The sequence below is a fragment of the Diabrotica virgifera genome, chromosome 1 (genome assembly GCF_917563875.1).
Source record: "Diabrotica virgifera virgifera chromosome 1, PGI_DIABVI_V3a".
Lineage (NCBI taxonomy): Eukaryota > Metazoa > Arthropoda > Insecta > Coleoptera > Chrysomelidae > Diabrotica > Diabrotica virgifera.
The window spans coordinates 316,876,830-316,902,694 of record NC_065443.1 but is presented as its reverse complement, the minus strand read 5'-3'; the positions used below and the strand labels follow the sequence as shown (position 1 = coordinate 316,902,694).

Here is a 25,865-nt window from a genome sequence, read left to right as displayed (position 1 = left end):
TTTTGTAATAATGCACTAAAACAACGAATAGAAAGCACTTCTTCATCGCAGAAATGTATTATACGTCTATATTTTCGAAAAGAGAGTACAGTGGAACGCCGTTAACTCGGATTAATCGGGACCGCGGCCGATCCGGGTTATCGAAAATTCGGGTTAGCCGGAAAAAATGGTAAAAATTATTAAAATATGGTATGCTTACAGATAAACTCCGTTATAATTGGCACACAGACACTTGTAAATCACGTTCGCGTTCCACACATACAAAGCGTCGTCGAGAGTCTCATTTTTAGCTTTCTTAGCTTTGCACCGATTGTCCAAACTGTCTTTTGTTATCATTTTGAAACAAAAACAGCATTTTAAGTTTTATTGTCATTACGTAGACAAAAAATCACGCAAACACAACAAAATCTGAATATATTTACGCGGAACGAACAATGAGACTTTACTACACACACACAATACCGTCTCGCAACGAGAACGAACTTATGTTATTTAATAAGAGTGAAGACTAAGACCATTGTTTGAAAAATAATTTTTTAATAGTCTTTTCTAAACAATGCTAGACAGTTTCAAGTAAATAAAGGATACTACAGATGCCTATTGGTTTCGATAACACGAGAATGAGCGTTGTCTGCCATGCCAGTTATTTTTACTAAGGTATATTATGTATCAAATTACACAAATACGCATTATCTCTCATTGTATAATGTGTTTGACATTGAAAATTGAAACGAATGAACTACATAGGAATTCGCTAAAACGACAAATTTTTAGAAGAAAGTTTATTATGATCAATAAAATTAGCCTGAAAAATATAAGATTATATAGTATTCGAACAATATGTTTATAAGGAAAGATAAAAGAAAATATTTTAAGATGTTGAAAAGAAATTGGAAAATCCAGCATAAAGGACATACATTTTTATTGTTGTAATTTTTGTCTGATAAAAATCGGTCCGGGTTAGCCGGACTTCCGGGTTATCGGGGGCCGACTTATCGGGGTTCCACTGTACTACAATCGTACCACTCATCCATCCACCGACTGGATCCACTCTTCTCCTTCTTGCAGTACCGTCTTCTATCGGAGTTTGGCTACAGCAATCTTAACTTTGTTGACTGCAGCTCTGAATTGCATTGTATTGAACTGCACCCGTACCACTCCCTTAAATTTCACAACCAGGAAATCCTCCTACGTCCCACATTTCTCTTTACCGAGATTTTTCCTTGTATTGTGAGCCTTAGCAGGGAGTACTGTTCTCCTCTCATTATGTAGCCAAGATATGGATCCACTCAAGAATTCGAATTCAAAGCCGCAGATTTATTTCGGATATACATAGTTGTGGTTGATGTTGATGAATCGGTCAATCCAATAACCATTGAACCACATATGCAATGGGTACTCGTGATATGGTATGCGTTCTCGGTTCGAACACCATCAGATGTTAAAACCGTTAGGGTAAAACTAGACTGTCGCATTCTATACTGAAGTACTTAGAGAATTTGAAATTATATATCTTGGGAGATCCTTTTTTGCTATTGCTTCTTCAAAGGAATACCCACCTTACCTAGGAATTGTCATTTATTATACACTAGAGATTCGTCAAACCTATAAAACAAATCTGGTCTTCAGCTCTCAAGCTGAAGGCCAAATCTGAACAGATCGTAGCGTGGAAACTACTGTACCAAGTACACCCATACCTCGCTGAACGGCCTAGATACGTTCCATGAAACTTGGCCGCAAAGCGAAAAGCCGTATAATGAATCAAGTATTCTAATTCAAATTCATACAAATTCAATGGGATCGGTTCCTTTGTTGAATATGTAACATTATGGTTTATAATAATTTAAAATGCATTTTATCCTTTTATTTCATTGTTCGGATAAATTTGTAGGATGCCCTGAGTATCCAAAATTAGCAAAGCCTTGTTGCTTAAGTTAGTGTCTTGCAAATATTTTTTTGCTTCTGTACAAAAGTGATTTTTGAACCAATCCTCAAAAGTAGTTTTATTCGTCCAAGCTTTCTTGTTTGACCTCCATATGACGGGTAATTGATTTTTATTTAGTCCTTTAAGAGGCCTTGGATTTTCGGAAAAATATATTTACTAATAAAGTTGTTTTAGCTTAAAAATTTTTCTTTGTTTCGTCTACGTTAAACACTTGTCCAGGTTTATAAATACATACCTCTCTCAAATTTCCTTTAAGATGTTGGGATACTCCTTAGTTGCGACCTCATTGGCGCTAAGCGTTTCCCCTTTCAATTTCAAATGATGCAAATTAAATCGAATTTTAAATTTTTCAAACCATCCCCGGCTTGCTTGAAATGTGACATGATCAGCAGATTCATCGGTTTCACCATTCTTCAAATTTTCGAAAATACTTTTTACAGGTTTTTCCTGGATAGTCATTTGACTTATGGGCATTCTCCATTTTATTATTGTGCTTATTCCATATAATCAGTTTTTCATTTGTCAGTAAGTTTTTCCATTTTTTTCAAGATCGAGTTAATATAATTTTCCATAATGTAGATATGTATATCGACATAGAAAAAGATTTTTTGGCCGTTATAGCGAAACATTTTAGGCCGTAAATCGAAAACGTGCCTTAATTGAAGAGGACCGTTATAGCGAAATGCCGTATAAAGAGCGGCCGTATAGCGAGGTATGGGTGTACAATAACCCTGCCATGTATATAAGTGTTCTATCTAGGATTTTGAGTTCCAACATCGGAGATTATAATGTTCTTTTACGTTCGTCTAAGTCAATAATCGATTTCACCGTAAATCGATAAAATCGGAAATAAGTACTCCGGTCAACTTACGCATCCGAGGCTACAAAAATTACCATCAAGCTGAAAATTGGCAGAATTGTTAAAAATACCATCATAAATGAAATCTAAAAAGTCCTCATAAATCCGACCCCTGCTAAAAATTTTACGCGGGTCAAAGGTCACCAAATATGGTTTTTAGCGATTTTCAGCGAAACGGTAAGTTTTATGGTAAAATTAGTGCTAACAAAAAATGTAGATTAGATAATTATCTATAAAAAATGCCTTATTACTTTTTTTCCTGGGAGCCACCGTTTTTGAGATACAACGATTCAAAAAGCGGTAATCGTCATAATATGCGCACACGTTTCCACACCACCTTTGAGGTAGTGTACTTAGCGCGTTTTTTTAACGTGGTTTCCCCAGTAGGCCTTTTCCACAGATCTGTTATGATTCTGTTTAATGTAAAGCTATTTAATAATTGATATTGGCAAGGGTTATAAATGATTAAACTTTATATAAAGCGGTATAAATTAAAAAAAGGGAAATTTATCAAACTGGTTCATAATTTTCTAATACTTCTGCTTCCCTTGTTCTTCTTCTCATTGTTCTTCTTCATCTTCTAGTTCTTCTTCTTCTTGTTGTTGTTCTTCTTCTTCTTCTTGTTCATCCTGGGTGCAAGTAAATTGTCCCAATAATGACACATCGCATGGCTCCTCGATAGAATCAAATGAATCCTCAATTGTTGGTGATTCAACATTGGAGCACGACCGGTTTTGACAATTAGTGCATGCTACCGAACAAAACAGTCCAACTTTTTTGCAACCACATTTAGCGCTACATCCCTTTTTACAGTTGCAAAAAATTGTGTTCAGGAGTTTTTCCGGCGCAGGGGGGAGTAAAGTTTCAATTGGTTCTAATGAACTGTCGACTAATTTCCATCCCCAGTCTTTTGGATCTAGCTGATAACCAAGCCACACTTGAACTTGGTAATATACCCGAAAAAGTTGTTGATGAGCAGCCGCTGAGGTTGGAGGAAGACAAGATAACTGCACTTGTTTTTTGTTTCGAGTACTTTTAAAAAAACATGCATATCGAAACTTATCTAAGCACGTAGTTTTCTTAGGCGCTCCATACATAGAGAGAAGAAAGCTAATTCCGTTGGAAATAACTTCTTGTGGAGTTGAATTAGTTTTTTTTAAAACTTCAGCGCATTCAAGTAAATCTTGTTTTTCAAACATTTTAAAAACAGTCGTTTTACCCCTCCTGAAAAATGCAGATGTCGTATCACAGCCAGTTATTGCGTGTAAAAATAGTATATGATTTTGACATTTTGCAAAAGTAGATAAACTTTTCGATGAATAAATTTCGGATTGGTGTTGAGCTTTTCCAGGTTTAAAAAAAAAGATAGTTTTTTCGATTGGAGTTCTACCAGTGAGTAATACGAGCAAGTCTACATCTTCACCTACAACAATAGTTGTATTTGTTAAATTGAATTGCTCTATGGTTGTTTCAATTATCATTACGTCAAATAATACGAGCAAATACGCGCAAATAAAACAATATTCTGACATTTTTGTTATAACAATGAAAATAACACGAAATACACGATAAAAAAAATATAGGTTTAACACGTATTTTCACTCCGGAGTAGTACTCAAGACTAATTAATACCTCGAGGGTGTCATCTACCTGAAGGATTTCGCCACCCAGGAAAATTACGGTGTAATTTGCATAAGTATTTATTAGTACTTAGCAATAAACATTTTGCCTAGAAAGTTGTCTTTCATTATTATGTTCAAACCCTTCGGAGAAGAGAATAGGTAGGCTGATTAGATTAGCTGACGAACGTGTTTATTCCGACAAAACCATCTTTGCAAATTGAACTAAGGCGCATAAATAAAAAGAATTATTATAAGTTAATACTTTGTCATTTGTTGTATTTTGTTGTGTATTTTTGTTGGGATTAAGCCGTAAAATTCAAATAATTCTTATTATTTTCGCGTTACATTCACTTTGTAAAGATTTTTTTGTTGGCACTGTAATATAATACAGCTTATGGATTGCATCCCTCGGTAGACCGCAAGCTGTATAGTAGAAACATTATCATATTTATAATCTTATATTATTATGTGTAATATAAGTTAAGTTGACCGTAGAATATTATGTTTACTTGTATTACAGCTTCAGTGATGTATATACCTGGTGTACTAATACATATTTATATTATGACGATTAGAAGTCTCTCAACTCTTTGAATCGTTGTATCTCAAAAACAGTGCCTCTTAGGAAGAAAACTATTAAGATATTTTTTATAGATAATTATCTAATCTACATTTTTTGTTAGAGCTAATTTTACGATAAAACTTACCGTTTCGCTGAAAATCGCTAAAAACCATATTTGGTGACCTTTGACCCCGCGTGAAATTTTTAGCAGGGGTCGGATTTATGAGGACTTTTTAGATTTCATTTATGATGGTATTTTGAACAATCCTGCCAATTTTCAGCTTGATGGTAATTATTGTAGCCTCACTCCTATTTTTGAGTCTAACTAGACCGGTCTATAAGGGCTCGTGCGACAAACATTTTAAACTGCTGCCTTCCAAAGTCGTATTGTTTTGAGCCTTTTGGCGCCGGAAACTTGTAAGAGATCTAGTTGTGGCCTTAAAGACGGATGAGGATAATCCCACGGATGATAACTTCGCACCGTTAACCGCTCGAGTAAGAGCGTCACCACCCACCCCGCTACCCGCTATAGCCCACAAGTTTAGATGGCCACAGGATCACAAGTTGGATGTGATCTTATGGCATGATCTTTGGTGTTTTCAACGTGCACGGCACACGTATGTTTAAATTTTGCTTTCATGAAGTTCGAATTTCGGAACTATATTAAGAATGGAAGGGTTTGTGGACGTAAATGTTAGCGTGGAATATTTAAAATCAATTAAATTTTCTTCATTATATTTAGAAGAAAAATTAAAAATGCCGAAACCAAATTTGTTAATTAAGAATGTACCAAAGTGCAAACGTCGGGATTATAAATGATTATTTAAAATGGAGATTTGTGTAAAAACTTACAAATTGTGTAGGTGTGAAGCACATATTTGGAGAAGAGAAAGCATAATGAATAAAATAGAAGATACGATTTTAACTATCCAGTTGGAATTCCAGATTGGAATTCTCCAATTATGTACTTGTTACGATGCCAGTGACAACTGCAGAAACAGAACGATGTCTCTCTGCATTGAAACGTATCAAAACTTTCCTTAGAATAGCTGTGGGCCAGGATCGATTAACTGCACTCGCAATGTTTTCAACAAAAAAAATTATTCAAGAAATTCCAAATTTTACTGAATTTGTTTGAGAATAATTTATCTAAAAAATAACAGGCGACTGACTTTCGTTAGAAAACTTGCTTGTAACATTTAAACACTAAATTATAATTTTAAGTCAATAAAATACATTATTTATTGTAATTTTTAATAAGGTCCTTTGATTTTTACAATTTGAAGACACTCCAAAACCTTTACCTACGGAAATAGGGTCTCAAGGTCTTTTTATATATTAACATTATGTGTGCACCCCCAATATTTTACACCAGGCGCCGCCACTGTATGAAACACTTATTACTGTTTTCGTCCATTTTACAACATTAAAATGTGAAAACCTTGGATTATCCATGCCTGTCTGTCACATCCGTAAACACAACTCGTCCGTTATTAGGACAGATAGAATGACGAATGAGTTGTCGAATGAAAGGTTATAATCCAAAGATGGTATTAGAGGTGAGAAATTTTATCTCAACCTTCCAGTCTCAGAATTGCAATTAGAAGTATTGTTTTAAAGTCGCCGAAATAGTAGAAGCGATATATTATTAGACGCACCTTAGCAAGACGATAATAAATATATACTTCCGGTTTTTATATCTTCTTCTTTTTGTAGTTCCTTCTCTTATCGGAGGTTGGCTATCATCACAGCTATCCGTACCTTATTGGCGGTGGCTCTGAAAAGATCTACTGAGCTGCAACTATACCACTCTCTCTTAAGTTTCTCAGCCAGGAAATTCTTCAGGAAAGTGTCGGTTTTTTTTATATCGGTTCCGGTTAAAACTTTGTATCCGGAAGTGACACATTGTAATCGCAGAAATAGTACATGTGATATTTCAATCAACGTGTATTGAAAAGTCGAGCTGGAAAATTTAGTTCCAGTTTTGATATCATTTCCGGTTAAAAAGTTATGCCAATCTTCCGGATTGGCAAAAATTACTCATAATTAGTGAAATGATATATCAATCGACGCAATGTTACAAGAAGAGTTCAAATATCGACTTCCGGTTTTACTTTTTGGATTAAAACTAGGACTTTTTTTTTGAAGATATTCTTCTTTAGCGGCGAATCGATTGAGGGTAAAATTGTACGTGAACCACGCGCCTGCGCACAGTAACAGTATGTAGTTCTGACAGTATGTAGTTCATTGCTAATCTTTCAAGATAGGTATGTATGTATCTGTAACCGTGCAAATAAGTCATTAAAAGAATATATTAGTGGTTTTAGGAAATGTATTATTTATTATAATTCTTGTGTTTTTGGATTTGTGTTTCCCTGTAGTAAAATAATAAAATATGTAGGCATAACATTTTTACAGTTTGTCGCCGTGTTGTGTAATTATATCCGAAACTTACGTGTCAATTCAAGTGGCTCGATGGCGTAGTTGGCAGAACGGTGGGACAGAGAACGGAAGCACACGGAAGGTCGCGGGTTCTAATCCTGGACGATTCATACTTTTTTTTATTTTTCGTTATTTTAATAAAAAAAATTTGAAAGTGGTAGATAAGAAAGTTAGTTTAATTTTTAAATAAAATACAAATAATCTGTTAAGTATATTTACTTCGTTTAAATTAGCTATATAATAGAAGAATATCTTCTTACGTGCGTACAAAGTACACACACATTCTTTTTTTGTTTGGCTTTAAGGTAAAACCCACACAGCCAGATACAAATTTTGTAAAAGAGAGGGCAAGGATTTGACACAAGGATTACACTCTTCTCGCCCAGGGGCCGATCAGGGCATTTTATAAACGATCAAAGGTAGGCCTCGGATAGATAAGGTATATATACATTAAGGAAAGACATAAGGTAGCAGCAAAAGGTACTATTAAATTTGTATTTTTGTTATTCTGACGAAATATAACAGACAATCGTAAATTTCTTTTCTGTTTAAAGCAAGAAGATACATTATGTTATATGGGCTTTCAATAGAAGTTTTCTGAACAGCTCATTGGGTTGAACCCTATATTTTTGGCAATCAAAAAATATGTGGTCCAGGTCACCGATTTTATTACAAACTTCACAAAGATCACTCTCAAGTATTTTGATTTTATGTAAGTGTGCTGGATAACATGCATGACCAAACTTCATTCTACTAATAGTGGTTATGCTTTTGCGATTGTAATCGAACTTATTGTACCAATGTTTTTTCCTCAATTTGGTTTCTATTCTGGTGTAACGTGTTGGATTTGTAATGGTGTATTCTTGCCACAAGTAGGACCATTTTCTCATCATTTTATGTTTTGATATGTTTATTTGTCCATCCGTAGTTAATTGGCAATTTATCTGTTCCCCCATTTCTATGCTTTCTTTGGCAATTTTGTCTGCAATTTCATTGTTTGTTATTCCTACGTGTGCTTTAACCCAGAAGAATTTTATAAATTTATTTTGATCTTGTAATTTTTTAATATTTGTTTGAAACTAGGACTTACAAGTCCAATTGCTTGTATTTAGTGACAACATTTTTATTTTTCTATTTTTATTGAAATTATATTGATAAAACTGTCTTTTCTTTGTAACATTTTTTTAAAGCATTTTTAGTGATTGTTTTAGCATTGTATAGCTGTAGTGTTTGTGTTGAATTTGGTTTTTATATAATTCTTGCATCCGGTTCTTAGTTCATTATAGTGTATAATTAGAGCATGAATGTGAGATTGAGTAACTCGTAACTTGAAAATTCAAATATCCATTTTCGAAAAGACGTACATAACCTGATAAAGCTGGGTTATAGAATCAACCCAGGATTTTTAGAATATCTAATCTTTTTTGAGAACGATTTCCGAAGTGGAAATCGAAATGTCAAATATTAGTTAATTAAAAATGTTATTTTCATTTCACTAATAATTGTGACTCAGCGCATATAAACATAATACTTAAATTAGACATGTCACAATAAAACAGTTTCAAAACCTTGATAATAGACCATTATGACGAGGGAAAAACCAAGAAAAACCTCGTAATACTATCCCGACATCGTAAGTATTAGGTCTTACTTTAGTTTACTCTCAAAACTAATACCAAATTCTGACCTTAATATTTACATGTTATTTTAAATTATAAATAATATTAATAATACATAGATATATAAATAATACTAAAATATAAAATATGTAATAACTCGATATGTTATTGACTTACTAATCGTGGTGTTTCCTTTCTATTGACTTCCTCTTTTAGTATGGGTAGCCACATCCTACCGCATTCTACCAAGGAATTTGCGAGACAGTTGGTTTCATTTAGCTTAATTAGAGCCGCTTCTTTGATTTTTCTCCTTTTACTATCTGTTTCATTCAGGACTATACTTGGATCTCTATACTGAGGATTTTCCTGGTTTCCCTCGTGATTTACTATGGAATCTCTAACGCGAGAATTTTACTGTCACCGTTGCATGTGGTTGTCTTTTTAAAGACAGAGCACATGTTATGATTTTTTTCTGACGGATATTCTTGAGTTGGGTTTGATTTCATGTAATCGAATGAACTATCTTTCAGTAAAGTCGGCCCAGGAGCGCAACTCATAAATATTGGCAATATCATTTTAAAGTCTTCTACTTTAAAAGGTATAATATATGTCTCAATTGCCGATATAAATGAGTCAGATTAAATAAATTATTAGAAGAATTTTTTAATAAGCAACAACATTTTTTGTTTTAATTCATTAATATTTTTTGTATTTTGACAACGGCATCCGATTTGGACGTCGAAACGTTAATAAAATCATTTTTTTAGTAAAAGTGCGGCTTATTTCCCATCAAAACTAGTTATTCCCTATTGGTGACTCTTCTGTGTTTTACAGCCAAATTCTTTCAAATTCGTCGCCTTCTGGGGGTGACTGAAAGCCTTTCTGCCACACTGACCAATTCGAACCGACGTAACAGGATGTTTCTTTAAGTTTTTTACTCAATCTTCGAACTGACGGTTAAGATACACCGCATTTTGTTGTTGTTTCTTTTTAACTAGATGTGGTATTTTCTAATAGAGCAGTAACAGTAGAGATTTATTTAACAGAAAAATCTTTACAATCACTCTTATGAAAAAATTGCAATTAAACATATTCGTCTTTTAGAAATTAACATATTTTTATTAATATCTTAATGTAAATTAACTAAATTATAAACTAACATTAATATAGAATATAGAACAATACTAACACTCACCTCTGCAAATTTTACGGAAATTGAACACCAATAACTAATTTAACTAACAAACTATAGTTGAAAAAAGTCGAGTCATTGCGCACTTTTAACACATTCTATTGCCATCTGTCAAGTTATCATAATTCAATCAAAAAGTTTCACCATTCTTAACTTAATTATGTAAACGACTATTCTCTCTCTCTCTCTCTCTCTCTCTCTCTCTCTCTCTAGTTCCATCCCTCAATGTGGAGTATTGGACGCTTATGCGTTTCTTGGCCAAAAGTGTAAGATTGCTGTCGGGCCGGGACAGCACATCTTCTTTTGTTTTTATTGTCTGGATAAACTGTGTACTGGTTCCCTCCATTCTCTTCTATTTTTTGTTCTCTGTTTAACTTCACCCCATCTTAGTCCAATTTTTTCGTGTTCTCTCTTCGTTGTTCTTTTCCAGCTGTTGTCTGATCTTCCTCTCTTTCATTTCCCCTCTGGTTGGTATTCAAGTGCTTGTCTTGCTATGTTGCTTTGGTCTATCCTCAAAGTGTGACCATTCCATTTCCATTTTTTTCCTTGACTGTAGTAGATATGTTAGTTTGCTTTGTTCTTTCCCATAGTTCTGTATTATGTAGACGACTATTAAGTAATTATTGTTATTTAACCCATTCAGCAGTTCCGTATGACTTTGAAGATAGTTGTAAGGTGCTTGAAATTAAAAAAACTGATGGTGAAGTGAACTGAATAGTGAATGGTGAGTCTAATAAATTGAGCAGGGACTGTATACTCCTCTATTTCGTTACGCCTTAGATAATGCAGGATACACTCATAACAATATGGCAATTTTGGTAGTATTGTTAAGTGTAGATGAATATGGGTTATAGGAAAAGGCTAGATTATAACACCTTGTTGTATTTCTACATTTTTGGGTCGTGTTTTACTTTGGAGTAATAATTTTCGATATAGAATTTCAGGATAAGAACAATATTTTCATTATTTTCGTCATACTGTACAATTTGATTTGATTTATATGTATTTTTCTGTTGTTTCAGGCCTCGCAATCGAGACAGAGAGTACGAGGACGACCGAGAATTCGATCGAAACGATCGCAGAGATAGGATGCGGAACCGAGATCGAGACCGGCGTCAATCGAGAGAACGCGACAGATACTACGACAGGTTCGAGGATAAGAACGTCGCTAGAGGGCAGCAGGGGCAATGGGGCCAACAGAGAGCCGGCGATAACTATTACTCGGCGCAGCCGCAGCAGACCTACCACCAGAATAACAGGTACTGTCACTATTTCATGCTTGTAAACGAGTTGTTATCGGAGATAAAGAAAAGTAGAACAATACGGGAAAGTATGTGTAAAAAGAATGTTGAAGGTTGGACAACTTATAAATATGAAAAAGATTTTCCGTTTTTAATCGTCAATAATTTTTTTGTCTTGAACCGTATTCGAGTGATTTGATTCTTACTTTCTTTAAGAATTTGTAACTTTGAATAGAGTTGAACTTATTGAAATTTGAACCACAGAAAGTTGAGGAGTTAGTGTTTTAATAAAAATCCAAATAACTAAGGGAGCCGATTATTAAGCCATTGCCTAGCAGTCACTCAAGTGTAAGTTCGTTTTATCGTAGTCGAAAAAGTGAACAATGAGCCTTAGAATGGGACAATGATAAATGACAAAATAATGAAATGATATTTAAACATGCAAGCAAATCCTGCCTATAGCTTTAGAATAAAATGATACTTATGGCACTGTTGGATTGCTCGCTTGCTGTGGAGGATAAAGATGGACGTAGTTAGCTCCAGATGATGTGGGTAGGCCTTAGATGTTTACCATTTGAGTGTCTTGAAGGCAGCTGCAGTTTATAGTTGGTTTTTTGATAACATTGGTTAAATATTAAATATAAAGAAATTATCAAGTATACAATAGACCAGTACTCACTCCAAGAGATTATAGACGAAATAAAATAAATGTTGCAGAGAAACACTGTCTTAAGTAGACACAAAACATTATAAAATCATTTCTCAATTCTCTTTTAAGAAGAGGCTGACATGACAGAAGGGAAGGAAGACTGACAAATGTGTGGTATAGAACAAGTTTGTAATAAATTATGTTTTAGAACTTTAACTCTAGCCTTTTATAAACAATAGTGACAAATAATTAGACCTAATAACGTTTTATTTTTAAGTGTTTGGGTCGAAAAAGTATAGTTTTCCTAAACACGTGGTGAGCGTTCTCAGAGCTATACCCTGTTTTTAAACTAGAAGTAGTGAACTCAAAAGACAGATTCACACCCAATTCACTAGAAAAAAAAACACCAAATACTTCTTTTTTTGGTTGATCATGTCGGCCTTCGACGGTCATCCATAAATATTATATTATACTAACACGTTGCTAAAGAGTTCTAAAAACCACTCTTTTTTATATAAAAGCATACTAAAAAGGTAAAAATTAGAGGAATAATGCAGAAAACACAAGAAATCGTCGAAATAACTTAATTAACGTATGAAATGCCAATATTGTCAAAATTTCGTAGATGTCCATAGTGTCAAAATTTCATAACAGTGAAGTAAACTTGCCTTAGGTTTGATCAATTACAAACAAGCATTCTTCTTTTTGCAGTACCGTCTCCTATCGGAGGTTGGCTACTATCACAGCAATCTTGACTTTGTTTGCTGCAGCTCTTAACAATTATTGTATGGAACTGCACCCGTACCACTCCCTTAAATTTCGCAACCAGGAAATCCTCCTACGTCCCACATTTCTCTTTCCCGAGATTTTTTCTTGGATTATGAGCCTTAGCAGGAAGTACTTTTCCCCTCTCATTATGTGGCCTTAGTCCAGAAAGCCACTGCGCATCCGCTAGGAAAAATATTCTAATTCGGATTTTTTGCAAAATCTCACTCAAAAAGGACTCCTTTTAACAAATTTGTATGTTGCCAGGACCAAAAGGTGGTCAAAAATTTTTTAAACGTTTTTTTTGTCTTTTTCCTAAAATTATTTTTTTTGCATGGAAAAAAAGTTTTTTTAGGTTTTTTGGATCATTCCAAACAGAAAAGGTCTTTAGTGACTTTTCTTTAAAAATGATAGTTTTTGACATATAAGCGATTAAAAATTGAAAAATTGCGAAATCGGCCATTTTTAACCCTCAAAAACTATGTGAAAAACTGAAAATTTGAATGTTGCCAAGGTAGGTAGATATTGTTTAAACATCGATTGATGAAATCCCGAATAGTTTTTTGCAATACAATATTCAAAACTCCTTTGTTTTTTAATTGCTAATCAAGCGTGCGCGACACTATTTTCCACCGACAGTATGGTGCAAATGAAAGGAATAAATTCGTTATTTCGTAAACCGGCGCCTTTAAGGAAAAATTCCGAAACAGGTGGATTTTTATTTTTAAGTTATGATATTGTGGCATATATGGTATACTAGTGACGTCATCCATCTGGGCATGATGACGTAATCGATGATTTTTTTAAATGCGAATAGGGTTCGTGTGCTAGCTCATTTGAAAGGTTCTTCAATTCTCTATTAAGTAGTATAAACATTTACATAATTATTTATACAGGGTGTCCAAAAAATTTTTATTAAATTAAATTATTTGACAAAAAAAGAAGTAGAAGGACACCCTGTATAAATAATTATGTAAATGTTTACATTACTGAATAGAGAATTGAAGAACCTTTCAAATGAGCTGCCACACGACCCCTATTCTTATTTAAAAAAATCATAGATTACGTCATCACGCCCAGACGGACGACGTCACTAGTATACCATATATGCCACAATATCATAACTTAAAAATAAAAATCGACCTGTTTCGGGATTTTTCCATAAAATCGCCGGTTTACGAAATAACGAATTTATTTCTTTCATTTGCACCATACTCTCGGTGGAAAATAGTGCCGCGCACGCTTGATTAGCAATTAAAAAACAAAGGAGTTTTGAATATTATATTGCAAAAAACTCTTCGGGATTTTATCAATCGATGTTTAAAGAATATGTGCCTACCTTGGCAACATTCAAATTTTCAGTTTTTCACATTTGAGAGTTAAAAATGGCCGATTTCGCAATTTTTCAATTTTTAATCGCTTATATGTCAAAAACTATCATTTTTAGAGAAAAGTCACTAAAGACCTTTTCTGCTTGGAATGATCCAGAAAACCTAAAAAAAACTTTTTTCCATGCAAAAAAAAATATTTTAGGAAAAAAACAAAAAAAAAACGTTTAAAAAATTTTTGACCACCTTTTGGTCCTGGCAACATGCAAATTTGTTAAAAGGAGTCCTTTTTGAGTAAGATTTTGCAAAAAATCCGAATTAGAATATTTTTCCTAGCGGATGCGCAGTGGCTTTCTGGACTACCTAGATATTTTAGTTTTCTCGACAAACAACTCTCTCACACCTCTGTCTCCTCCGTTTATATATATCTCTCTCTCTCTCTCTCACTCTCTTCTTATTTCTTCTCTATCTCTCATTTCCCTTTTCTTCCTCTCGTCTCTGTCTTGTTTTTTTCTTCATTTCCTGTATCTCTATCACTCTCACACACACAGATACCCCTCTCTACCTACTGCTGACTTCTCTCTTTCCCTCACTTATTTCTTTCTTCTCTCTCATTTTCTCCTCTCCCCTTTTTACCGCTCTTTCCCCATTTCTCTTCTCTCCCCCTCCTCTCTTCTCATGAATCATCAGTAGAATTGTGGCACATCTATTTATCCATCATTCCCATCTATCCATCATCATATGGAAACATTTTCGTGTCACTGTTTTAGAAAATAACTTTTTTGTTTCTATATGTTATACAAACATGTTTGTACATATCAAAATATAAGAATACAGACACAGATTGTTTTTAACATGTAACATTCTTTTTACTTATAAATTCCCTTTGGAAGTTGTTTAATTGATATATCGAAATGAAGGAGTCTTTGAATGACAATATTCAATATAAATATGCACATACTTTTAAAAAAAAATTCATTTCTGTAATGTTTCTGGTTACTTTATTTTTTAAGCCTGATAAAAGTGTCAACTTCAAAAATGTTATGTAATAAATATTGAATATACGATACTCCTATAAAAAGTATATTCCTAAAAAGGAAATATGTTGTATATATTTATGACAAATAACAAGACTTACTGTGATATTTTACTGTGATTTTTCTCTATAAAAGACTTCGAAAACTGTGATTAAACATATTTTATATATTTTTATACGCATATTGTGATGTTTATTTATTTTTATATTAAAGAATAAAGCGTTTGAACTTTAGAGTATGAATTCATTTTCTGTTTTTTGTACTTTTTCTTGCGCATTTTTTATAATCCACGATTTATTGTCGATTTACGTTCGACGTTTTATTCGGTTCTAGTTAATTCTTAAATGTTTTGTGATGATACACTGTTTACCACGGTTACAAACGGTATCGTACAAGATTATTTCAGTGCAATATGTGTTCTAAGCTCGATCGCTTAAGACAAATGACGAACACCATGTTCCCAGCGGTATTCTTGACGCATTTATCCTTCGCATCTGTCTATACCAGAGTAGTTTTCGTTTTTCTATTCCGTCATTTATGCCTGGTTGCACCAACAAATCTTAAGCTCCAGCTTAGCCCAGCTCAGCTTATAGATAGGGCTCGTCTATCTTAGCACGTCTTAACTGATAAGTTTAAGATATAATCCACGTAGAAATCCATTGTGACACGCTGAAAATTGATGACTCAAGACTCAATGGTGCAACACGTGTGTTTCGTAAGCGAAGCTTAAGGCACGTCTTAAGGCTAAGATCTGTTGGTGCAAACAGGCATTAATGTCTCACATTCATTAGTTTTCTAATTCGTTCATTTCTCACTTATTCATTAGTGGTAATCTGCAACTTCTCCAAAGCACCATTTCTATTGCATTTATTCTGTTTTTCATTCTTTATTTCTCAACCTCGCCTCTGAGCCATACAGTGATCAGCTTTCCACTAATGTCTTAAAGATTTGGTGTTTAGTTTTGCTTGTATCTAATCCGTATATATGCTTGTATATATCCGTTTTATCTGATCCTGTATTCGTGATTTACCCCGAGGTCTTCTGCAGTGTTTCCAATGACCATGTATTGCGTTTTATCATAATAAAGTACCAAACCAAATTTTATTCCATTATTCCAACTTTTTTATCATGTAGACTGTAGATTATCTGCAAACAAAAGGTTGTGGATATAGTTCTCATTAATTTTTACTCCCATCTGTCCACATTTCTTGTTTCAGTTTTTTAGTGTATCATCTATATGAAGTTTAAATAAGGCTGGTGACAGGCAGCATCCTTGTAGAAGTCCTTTATCGATTTTAAATGACAGAAGTTTTTTCTGATTTTTATTCTACATGCATTGTCTTCGTAAAGTGATTTTACGGCATTTATGAGGTGGCGTCCACTCCGTAATTTTTCATTACTTTTCACAGGTTGTTGACTTGGACACTTATCATAGGCCTTTCGGAAAATCACGAATACAATATGGAGTTATTGTTTTTTCTATAAGCAACACAAAACCACTCTGTTCTGAAGTTCTCAGCTGTTATTCCGTCCTTTCTTTGCTGATTTTCCAGTTACTGCTTCTGGGAACGCAGGACGGTTTATTTATACCATCGATGAATATGTGTTCCACTGACACGGCGTTTGGGTTGGGGCTGGCGCGAAGATTTCTAACTACGATTTTGTAGGTGTTTTCTTTAGGAGAAGTCTTGGTTTATATAAACGAGTAGGAGCTATGGTTCTAGAGTTTTCAAAATTAATTTTGTGACCTGTATGAAGAGAAGTTTATCTAGAGGTGAAATTGAATCAGAATTGCGAACAGAAACGAAATGTTCATAGATCCTATTTAGGGTTCTACGATTGGTTGGGCCTATGTAGAATTGGGAGCAGTCGGCACAAGAATTTCATAGGTTCCGTGTTTGTGATTTGGAATGTTGTCTTTGACTGATCGGACAGGAGATGAAAGTTTTGTTGGGGAGTAAATATTATCTTTATTCCTCTTGATTTGAGGATTTTGTCAGTGGCACCCACTGACAAAAAGCTGTCTTTAATTTCGTATGGTGAGAGTCTGAGTTTTTGGATCGAGATTGAGCGGGAGATTGATGTCTATGGTTGCTCCTATCGATGTAATTTTCGCGGTAACCATTTTTAATTAAGGCTCGTAAGATATCATTTCAAGCATTAAAGCCACATAAAAAACGTAATTGTTCGATCTATATCCAAGAAAAGTGATTTTTGAAAACACTGCTATGCGATCATCAAGTTTTTTACGCGCTTAACTGCTTTGCGGCATAATGAAATAGTCCATTTCCGAAAATTAAATTAAGAAGAACCTAGAAGTGTGAACGGAATTATTTTCTCCGTCGAAATATTAAGTAAACGATGGATTCAACCGTGACTTGATGGACATTCATTGTATCTAAGAATAAAACACCAAAAAATATCGTTTTCTACACTTCCACAAAATAATTGTTTTCCACTACACCTGTTTCGACAGTGTGGTTTTCTCAAGAGATGTATTTTTAGTAGGTCTTTACACCTAATGGTATTTAACTGAATACGTTGTGGAGGGGAGAACTCTTTGTCTCAAGTTGGTCATTCGTAAATATATCCATAACTTTTGAATTCTTCTCCATAGATTCTAATAAAGGTAGCTTAAGGCCTTTAACTTATATATGGATAATTTAAAATTGATCATTAAAGATTAAAGTTATGATTATGATCTAGAAGGTGACGTGTGTATGTAGGTTTTCTTTAAAGACGATCGTAATAAAAGTCCGTTTGATGTTTAATAGTTTTAATTAATAAAATAGATGACTAAATTATTGATACCATTAAATTAACTAAATGTAAAAGTGCTTGTGTAATTTGCGACCAAAAATCTGACGTGTTCTTACTCTTACAAAAGGGAAATGTATTTATAGATAATTTGCGTCTAATCAATATAATACCCGTCTAAGTATTATCCCTTAACCTAAGAACAGATCTGTCGCGTTTAAGATGTTAGAATCGACTGCCTGTATTCGTCCTCTTTCCCTACGCTAAAACAAACCGTCTTAGGCTAATCTCCTTTTTCCTGTGAAACAACCCAATTAAAATTGGTTCAAAGCATATACCGACATCTTCCAATAACCCAATAATACAAAAATTAAAAGTAGTCCGCTACCGTCGCCGTAATCCCCAATTCGTTCCACCCATCTGTGCCAACGTAGGTACATATGTGTGAGACTCTATCCCGTTCTCGTACTAATAATTAAGAAATATTATATACAGGGTATCTCAAAAATTAAGATAAAATATTTACAATCCTACATGTATGTAGAATCTGTTTTTATATTATTGAAAGCCTTTTTGTGTTCTGCTATACCTTTGTTAAAGGTTCTACCAGTTTGACCGATTTAAGTTTTTGGGCAGTCGCCACATGTATGCAAACAGTGGTCTATATAAACTTATATGTGGTGACTGCCCAAAAACTTGCATCCGTCAAATTTTGTAGAATCTTCAACAAACGTATAGCAAAACACGAAAGGACTTACAATAATAGAAAACCAGATTACACACTTCACTTTCTAGATCATAATCATCCTTTTAGTGACCACTCTGCTGAAACAATGCAGAAGCAATAATAAATTGTAATAAATTTTGTGAAGTGTAAAAAACAAAAGTTTTCAGTATTTTATTGTTAGACGAAATATTAACTCATTCGCTGCCCATGCGTGATATGGTTACTTTAGTCAGGTACCGTTTACGCGCCAGCGAGTGATATATGGTTATTTTAGTCAGGTGCCGTTTAACAAAATGGCTCCTAGCTGAGTTCTATCCTCTTCGATAGGCGGCGAATGTGTTAAACGTGAACCCGTAAAGGTTCTACGTGGCCGTCGCGCTACGCAAAAGCCAAAAGCCCAAAAACAAATTCGCGTGGAAGAACCTCAACTTACGCAACCAACTACCATCGTAGTGTATTTTTTGTCTTATAATTTTAAACTGTACAATACTATTTTTTGTATTCTACCGATCTATTATGCTATTTTTAAATTGGATACATAAAATACCTTAATAAATATAATTAGTGCTTTAAGGAATCACAAAACCTTAGTCTTTATATTTTTAGATTGTGTAATTATTAAAACTTAATGACATAATTGTTTTTTATATTCCATTGTTTTTCTTCATTATATATATATATATATATATATATATATATATATATATATATATATTCCTGGGGCGAAGCCTTTAAAAATGGTAAAAAGTGAAGAAAAAAATAGTAAAAGAATGGAACACATTGTAAAAGGAAGAAAATATAACAGAATTTAATAAAAAAATAATTTATGGACGACTATGAGCTCCTAAAGTTGAAGGGGGTGAGTGAACTTTTGTAATATACTTTTTTACATAACCTCAAAATTTTTGCGAAAAATTCAAATAACCCGAATTTTTGGTTTTTTATTTTTATATTTTCAATCGAAAATTCTCACTTCAACGTATCTGCTTTTATTTATCTACAGCGTGTCTACTTAGTTGGAAACATATGGGAAACTTTTTTATTATTAATTTTACGAAAAAAAGTTATTCTTTATAAAAAGTTCTGCATGCCTCAGAACCTAAGATTCAATTATCAGATATCAAATTTTCTCAATATTATACGAGGTATGTCAAAAAATATGAATTTCGGTCAAGGGTAAAGTACCTTTATTTCTCTCAATATCGAAAATTCTTATGATAAAAAGTTGTTTGGAATTAAAAACTAAGATCAAATATGAAATTACATGCTTCTAATTGAAAACAAAAATTTTCTCAAATTTATGGATACCCAACATCGTTTATAATTATTACAAATATATGATAACTCGTTTATTATTCATTTTACGAAAAAAAGTTATTCTTCATAAAAAGCTTTGCATGGTCTAAAACCTAAGAGACAACCATGATATATCAACTTTTATTAATTTTATACGAGGTGTGTCAAAAAATATGAAATTCGCTCAAGATTATAGTACCTTTATATTTCACAATATTTCAATTAGAAGGATGTAATTGCATATTGAAACATAGTTTTTAATTCTAAACAACTTTTTTAATAACCGTTTTCAATATTGTGAAAAATAAAGGTACTTTACTCTTGGGTGAAATTCATATTTTTTGACATACCTCGTATAAAATTAATAAAATGTGTTATCTGATGGTTGCATCTTCGGTCTTAGGACATACAGAGCTTTTTATAAGAAATACCTTTTTTTCGTAAAAGTAATAATAAAAGAGTTATCGTATGTGTAATAATTAAAAACGAAGTTAGTATTAATAAATTTGAGAAAAATTTGGAAAATATTTTTTTTTTTCAATTAGAAGCATGTAATTGCATATTTGATCTTAGTTTTTATTTCCAAACAACTTTTCATAATAAGAATTTTCGATATTGAGAGAAATAAAGGTACTTTACTCTTGAACGAAGTTCATATTTTTTGATATACCTCGTATAATATTGACAAAATTTAATATCTGATGATTGAATCTTAGGTTTTAGAGCATGCAGAACTTTTTATAAAGAATAACTTTTTTTCGTAAAATGAATAACAAAAAAGTTTCCCATATGTTTCCAACTTAAATAGACACGCTGTATATATTAAAACTTCCACTTTAATTTTTCGAGAAATAAAAAGAACCGGTAACACAGTGATAAACTAAAAATTGCAAATCGAAATATATAGGTACTACTATAATTAATCAATTAAATCAATTATTCAAATTAATATTTTATAAGACATCTACAGTAATTTGAGAAAGTTGTAGGATTTTTATTAAATTTAAAAAACTTTAAAAACCATTTATTGCCATTTGAAGATAACCTATATATGTACCTGATTGGCCTACGGAAACTACTGACCCTTCACAAGGTATTTCATAGGAAGGGGTTAGGAGGGTCTGGATCTTACTACCTGTTATTAGTTCGTAGCAGCTGCAAAAAATGTAGCCAGTATTCGAAATATATAACAGTGAATTCGAGACATACCCCTTTTCTACTTCCCGACCTCAGATCGTCCGTAAATTATTTTTCCACCTACCTCTACCGAAAGTATACTTTTCCGGACCTGATTGTAGGGAGCAAAGTTGTACTTTTCCTCCCTAGGGAGGAAAAGCAAAAGTGACGTCATGGTATGTCATTAATGAAATATAACTTATTGACGCCCTGTACAATATCTATTTTCTATTGCGTAAGTATCTATACATTTTAACGTTTATATAAAACACCCTGTATTTTGCAGAATGGTAAAAAACAGTAAATTGTTATTTTGATTTAACAATGTTTACATTAATAATTTGACTTATATTTGGCAGTTGACAGTTATATTGTACCTACTTTTAGTTTTAACCTACTAAGTTTTAGTTCTAATAAATTTTGTTGGTTAATTACATAAATAAATTAAGTAAAAATGAAAAAATGACTTGTTATTTGAGGAAGGTGGAAAAACCATATTATGTATAACTTGGGAGTAAAGTGCCTTTTCCTCCCTTGAATGATTACTGCTCTCCGCTACTCGTCGGGCAGTAAACTTCATTCTCGGGAGGAAAAGTAGCACTTTCCTCCCTTGTTATACAAATAGCTATTTCCTCTAATTTTTATTATTATTTTTTTTCTTTTACGATGGGTTTCATCCTGTTAATATTTTTTGGAATAAGAAATTATTGGCCCTGCCTTGTTAACTTCAAATCAAATAATATTTATCAAATGTGTATGTTTTTGTTTGGTTATTTTTAGTGTATCTTTCTGTTTTTAATTTGAGTGAATTGTTAAATTGAAAAATAATTGCAAAGATTGATACATCTCTTTTGATTTTTTATTGAAGAAACGCTTATTTGTTTGATCTGGCTGATATGGAACGTGATCTGTTTAGATTTTAAATGGATTATTAATAAAATAACGCTTTGTAACAAAAGAATTATAATTTTTATTTTTAAACCATTGTTTACAAATTTTCTTTTGCGACAGTTGAAATATTTATTTATTATAATATGTTCAATACTCTGTTCAAAACCTAACATTAATCTAACCATTTTGTGTACTGATAATTTATATTCTATACATTCTTTGTTAAATGAAAGTTCTTTGTTTTATCAAAGGTAGAATAAAAATCTTTGTAATATGTGAGAAAACACTAGAATAAAAAGAATTTAATTTTTATGAGGGCATCAATTACAAATACTCACCTAGGCACATCAGACTGAACGCCGAAAATAATTTGATTCATTCAAAACAAAAAAAAATGCCACAAGGAAATAGCTTCAGAACAACATGCTCGTGTCCAAATGTTTGGACATAAAACTTGACATAAAACGTGACAGTTTATTTGACATTTGACGTAAAATGTTATTCCACAAGGCAAATGTGAGCAGTAAATGCCAATTTTCATATTTCAAGTCCTTACGCGAAATATCCTGTATATTAAGCGTCTTTCGCTCGATTTTTGCACAGGTACTGTATTATTCAGAATACAGAATACTATGAAATTGAGTTGCTTGTTCCTTTACAATAGAATACATACATTAATTAAACAATGAAAGCAATATGATGAATAATGGTGATTTGAATACTGAGAATTGTTACTATTGTTCTAGTTTTCTGAGTCCAAATGTTAAATTCTTTTGCGCTTGTATTAAATACATGAACCAGTCTTTGAAGGCTTTCTTCATGTTGAGCTATCTATATTGCATCGTCTGCGTCACAGAGAATTTTTGTTGTTCCCCATTCTGTATCCTCCTTTATTGACACTCTTTATTAGTTCATTCACGATTATATTGAATATCTTAAAGCTCAGTGAATCACTATATCTTATTCCATTGCCTTTATCTATAGGTTCCGTAAGTTGTCCGTCTATTATGACTTTCATAGTATTGTTTTGATAGACGTTTTCTATTGTTTTTATAATATCTAGCGGTATCTCTATTATAAATGCATTGCTTCTTACACTCTGTCAATGCCTTTTAGGCTTTGAAAAACTATGAAAAGAACCGTATCTCATAAACAAACGATTTTAGGTGAAATTTTTGCGATAGATAATAATGACACATATTTTCTGTTGTTTTAAGTCAATATTATACTTTTTTTCAAGGAACGAAAATACTCAAAATTTCAGAACATTTCGTTATTTTGTTGTAACTAACAAATTATTAACTGTTTTGAACTTTTGTGAAGAACAAGAAAATTTTTAAACGCCCTTATTAAAACAACGAAATTATTTCTTTACTTCTTAATATACAGTGTTGCCAATGACAATGGACTTTTCTTGTCATTTTATTAATAGCTTTGATTTCATTCATACAATATACACTAAGCATCAAAATTAACGCACCACCTTAAAAATGGGACATTTTTAATGTCTCGTATTTCCTAAACCTGTTGTCCGATTTGAGTGATTTTTTTAGTATATCATAGCTTTATTCTTCAAGAATATCGATATAATAATATTATTGCTTAACAGGTAAGTGCCATTGTATACCGGGTGTAACAATGATACTGTGTTTTTTCCTTAAAGTTCGGAACACTCTGTGGAAGATTATAGCATAGATAAAATATTGAAATTAAAACTCAACTGTAGCCTTAGGCTTTCTTACCGTTCTGCTTTTTGATTCATTCGCTTATGTTGGATAATAAAAAAGTTAGGTACTTTAACAACTAGCCATGTTATTCATCAATACAGGGTGTTTCTAAATACGTGCGACAAACATTCAGGGGTAATTCTGCATGAAAAAATAATGACCGTTTGCTTTATAAACATATGTCCACAAATGGTTCGTTTCCGAGATACGGGATGTTGAATTTTTTCTTATCAACTGACGATTTATTTATTGCTCTAAAACCGGTTGAGATATGCAAATTAAATTTGGTAGATTTTAAGAGGTAGTTATTGCGCATTTTTACATTTTAAATACATCCCGAATGCACGCCAATGGTGAATATAAAATAATTAATTCTATGTCAAAAAATTCGCAATAACTACCACTTAAAATCTACCAAATTTCATTTGCATATCTCAACCGGTTTTAGAGCAATATTTCATATTTCGGTTCATTATTTTTTCATGTAGAATTACCCCTGAAAGTTTGTCGCACTTATTTAGAAACACCCTGTATTAATAAATAACATGGCTAGTTATTAAAGTACCTAACTTTTTTATTATCCCACATAAGCGAATGAATCAAAAAGCAAAATGTTAAGAAAACCTAAGGCTACAGTTGTGTTTTAATTTCAATATTTTATATACGCTAGAATATTCCACAGGGTGTTCCAAACTTTGAGGAAAAACACACTACCATTGTTACACCCGGTATACAATGACACTTACCCGTTTAGGCAATAATATTATTACAGTAAAACCTGCCATATCCGGATCAATGTGGCGACAGACCGATCCGGATATGAAAAAATCCGGATATGAAAAAATCCGGATATCAAGACCGCTTCTGTGACCACTTCTTTTATAGTCTCTGAAGCGTTTTCTTCTTCATACATTGCAGTAATCAACGCCGTCAATAACTTTCGTCGATAGACACGTTTTATAGATTCTATAACATTAATTAGCCATCTTTTAGTTCTTTTAGGTCGGGATGAGAGGGTGCTTTGTCCAACAGCAGGACTGCCTTTCTCGGTAGATCCGGACGGCAGAACCGTCCGGATATGGGGAGGTCCGGATATGACAGGTCCGGATATGGCAGGTTCTACTGTACATCGATATTCTTGAAGAATAAAGCTATAATATACTAAAAAAATCACTAAAATCGGACAAAAGGTTTAGGAAATACGAGACATCAAAAATGGTGGTGCGTTAATTTTGATGCTTAGTGTAGTAGATATGTGTTGCGGCCATAAAGATATTTTTGATTTTTATTGTAACGACTTCCTCAGTACGAAAAGTATTTGGATTATATGTTAGTTTTTTGAATAGTGAATATTTTAAATGAAGTAAACCGCTTTGTGGATAATTGAGTGAATTACGTTCAATCGATTCTGGTGAATACGTACAAACGTAATGACGTTTGAAAATATCATAACAATAATGTATGAGAGTTCATGACGTTGAGTAAAAAGATGTCATTAAAAAGAAGTCAATTACTATGCTGATATACGCAAATTTATCTCTGATTTATCGTTTGTCTTAAAATACGTGGCATCACTGCAGTTTGCGTTTTGCTGTAGCAAATATTACATAACTATATGCATTTGTTCAATTTAGATGTTTAGAAAACGGGCATAGTCATAAACTTTCATATATTTAACGTTTTTGTATATTGTTAGTACATTTTTGATGACAAAAAAACATTTTGGCATCAAACTGACATCATTCGAAGCAAGGTCAATTACATTCTCTTGTTTACCAATTATATTTGTAACATCACGTTTTGGCGTTGAACTAAATTAAAATCGAACGCATGTAAAATGAGCTAATTTGAATTTCTAAGATTTCTGTGTATCCTTATGTAATACTTAATATGATGATATCTTCTAGATATACATCTCTTCTTCTACGTGGGGTCTGTAATATTCCGGGTTTGACTCCGCGTTGAATAACTTTGTTTTTTAGATAAACCGTTGTTTTGGTGACGTTTCGGCAATGTATCACTTGTCATTG

General features: G+C 32.9%; 1 protein-coding gene across 3 annotated transcripts in view; it reads left to right on the top strand.

The window, feature by feature from the left end:
- The window catches only part of LOC126879267 (E3 ubiquitin-protein ligase RBBP6), an 80,409-nt gene that overhangs the window by 30,177 nt on the left and 24,367 nt on the right, over window positions 1–25,865 (top strand). For all 3 annotated transcript variants that reach the window (XM_050642342.1, XM_050642340.1, XM_050642341.1), the window contains one exon: window positions 11,264–11,500. In XM_050642342.1, the coding sequence (XP_050498299.1) occupies window positions 11,264–11,500 (237 nt within the window). The remainder of the gene's footprint in view (window positions 1–11,263; window positions 11,501–25,865) is intronic.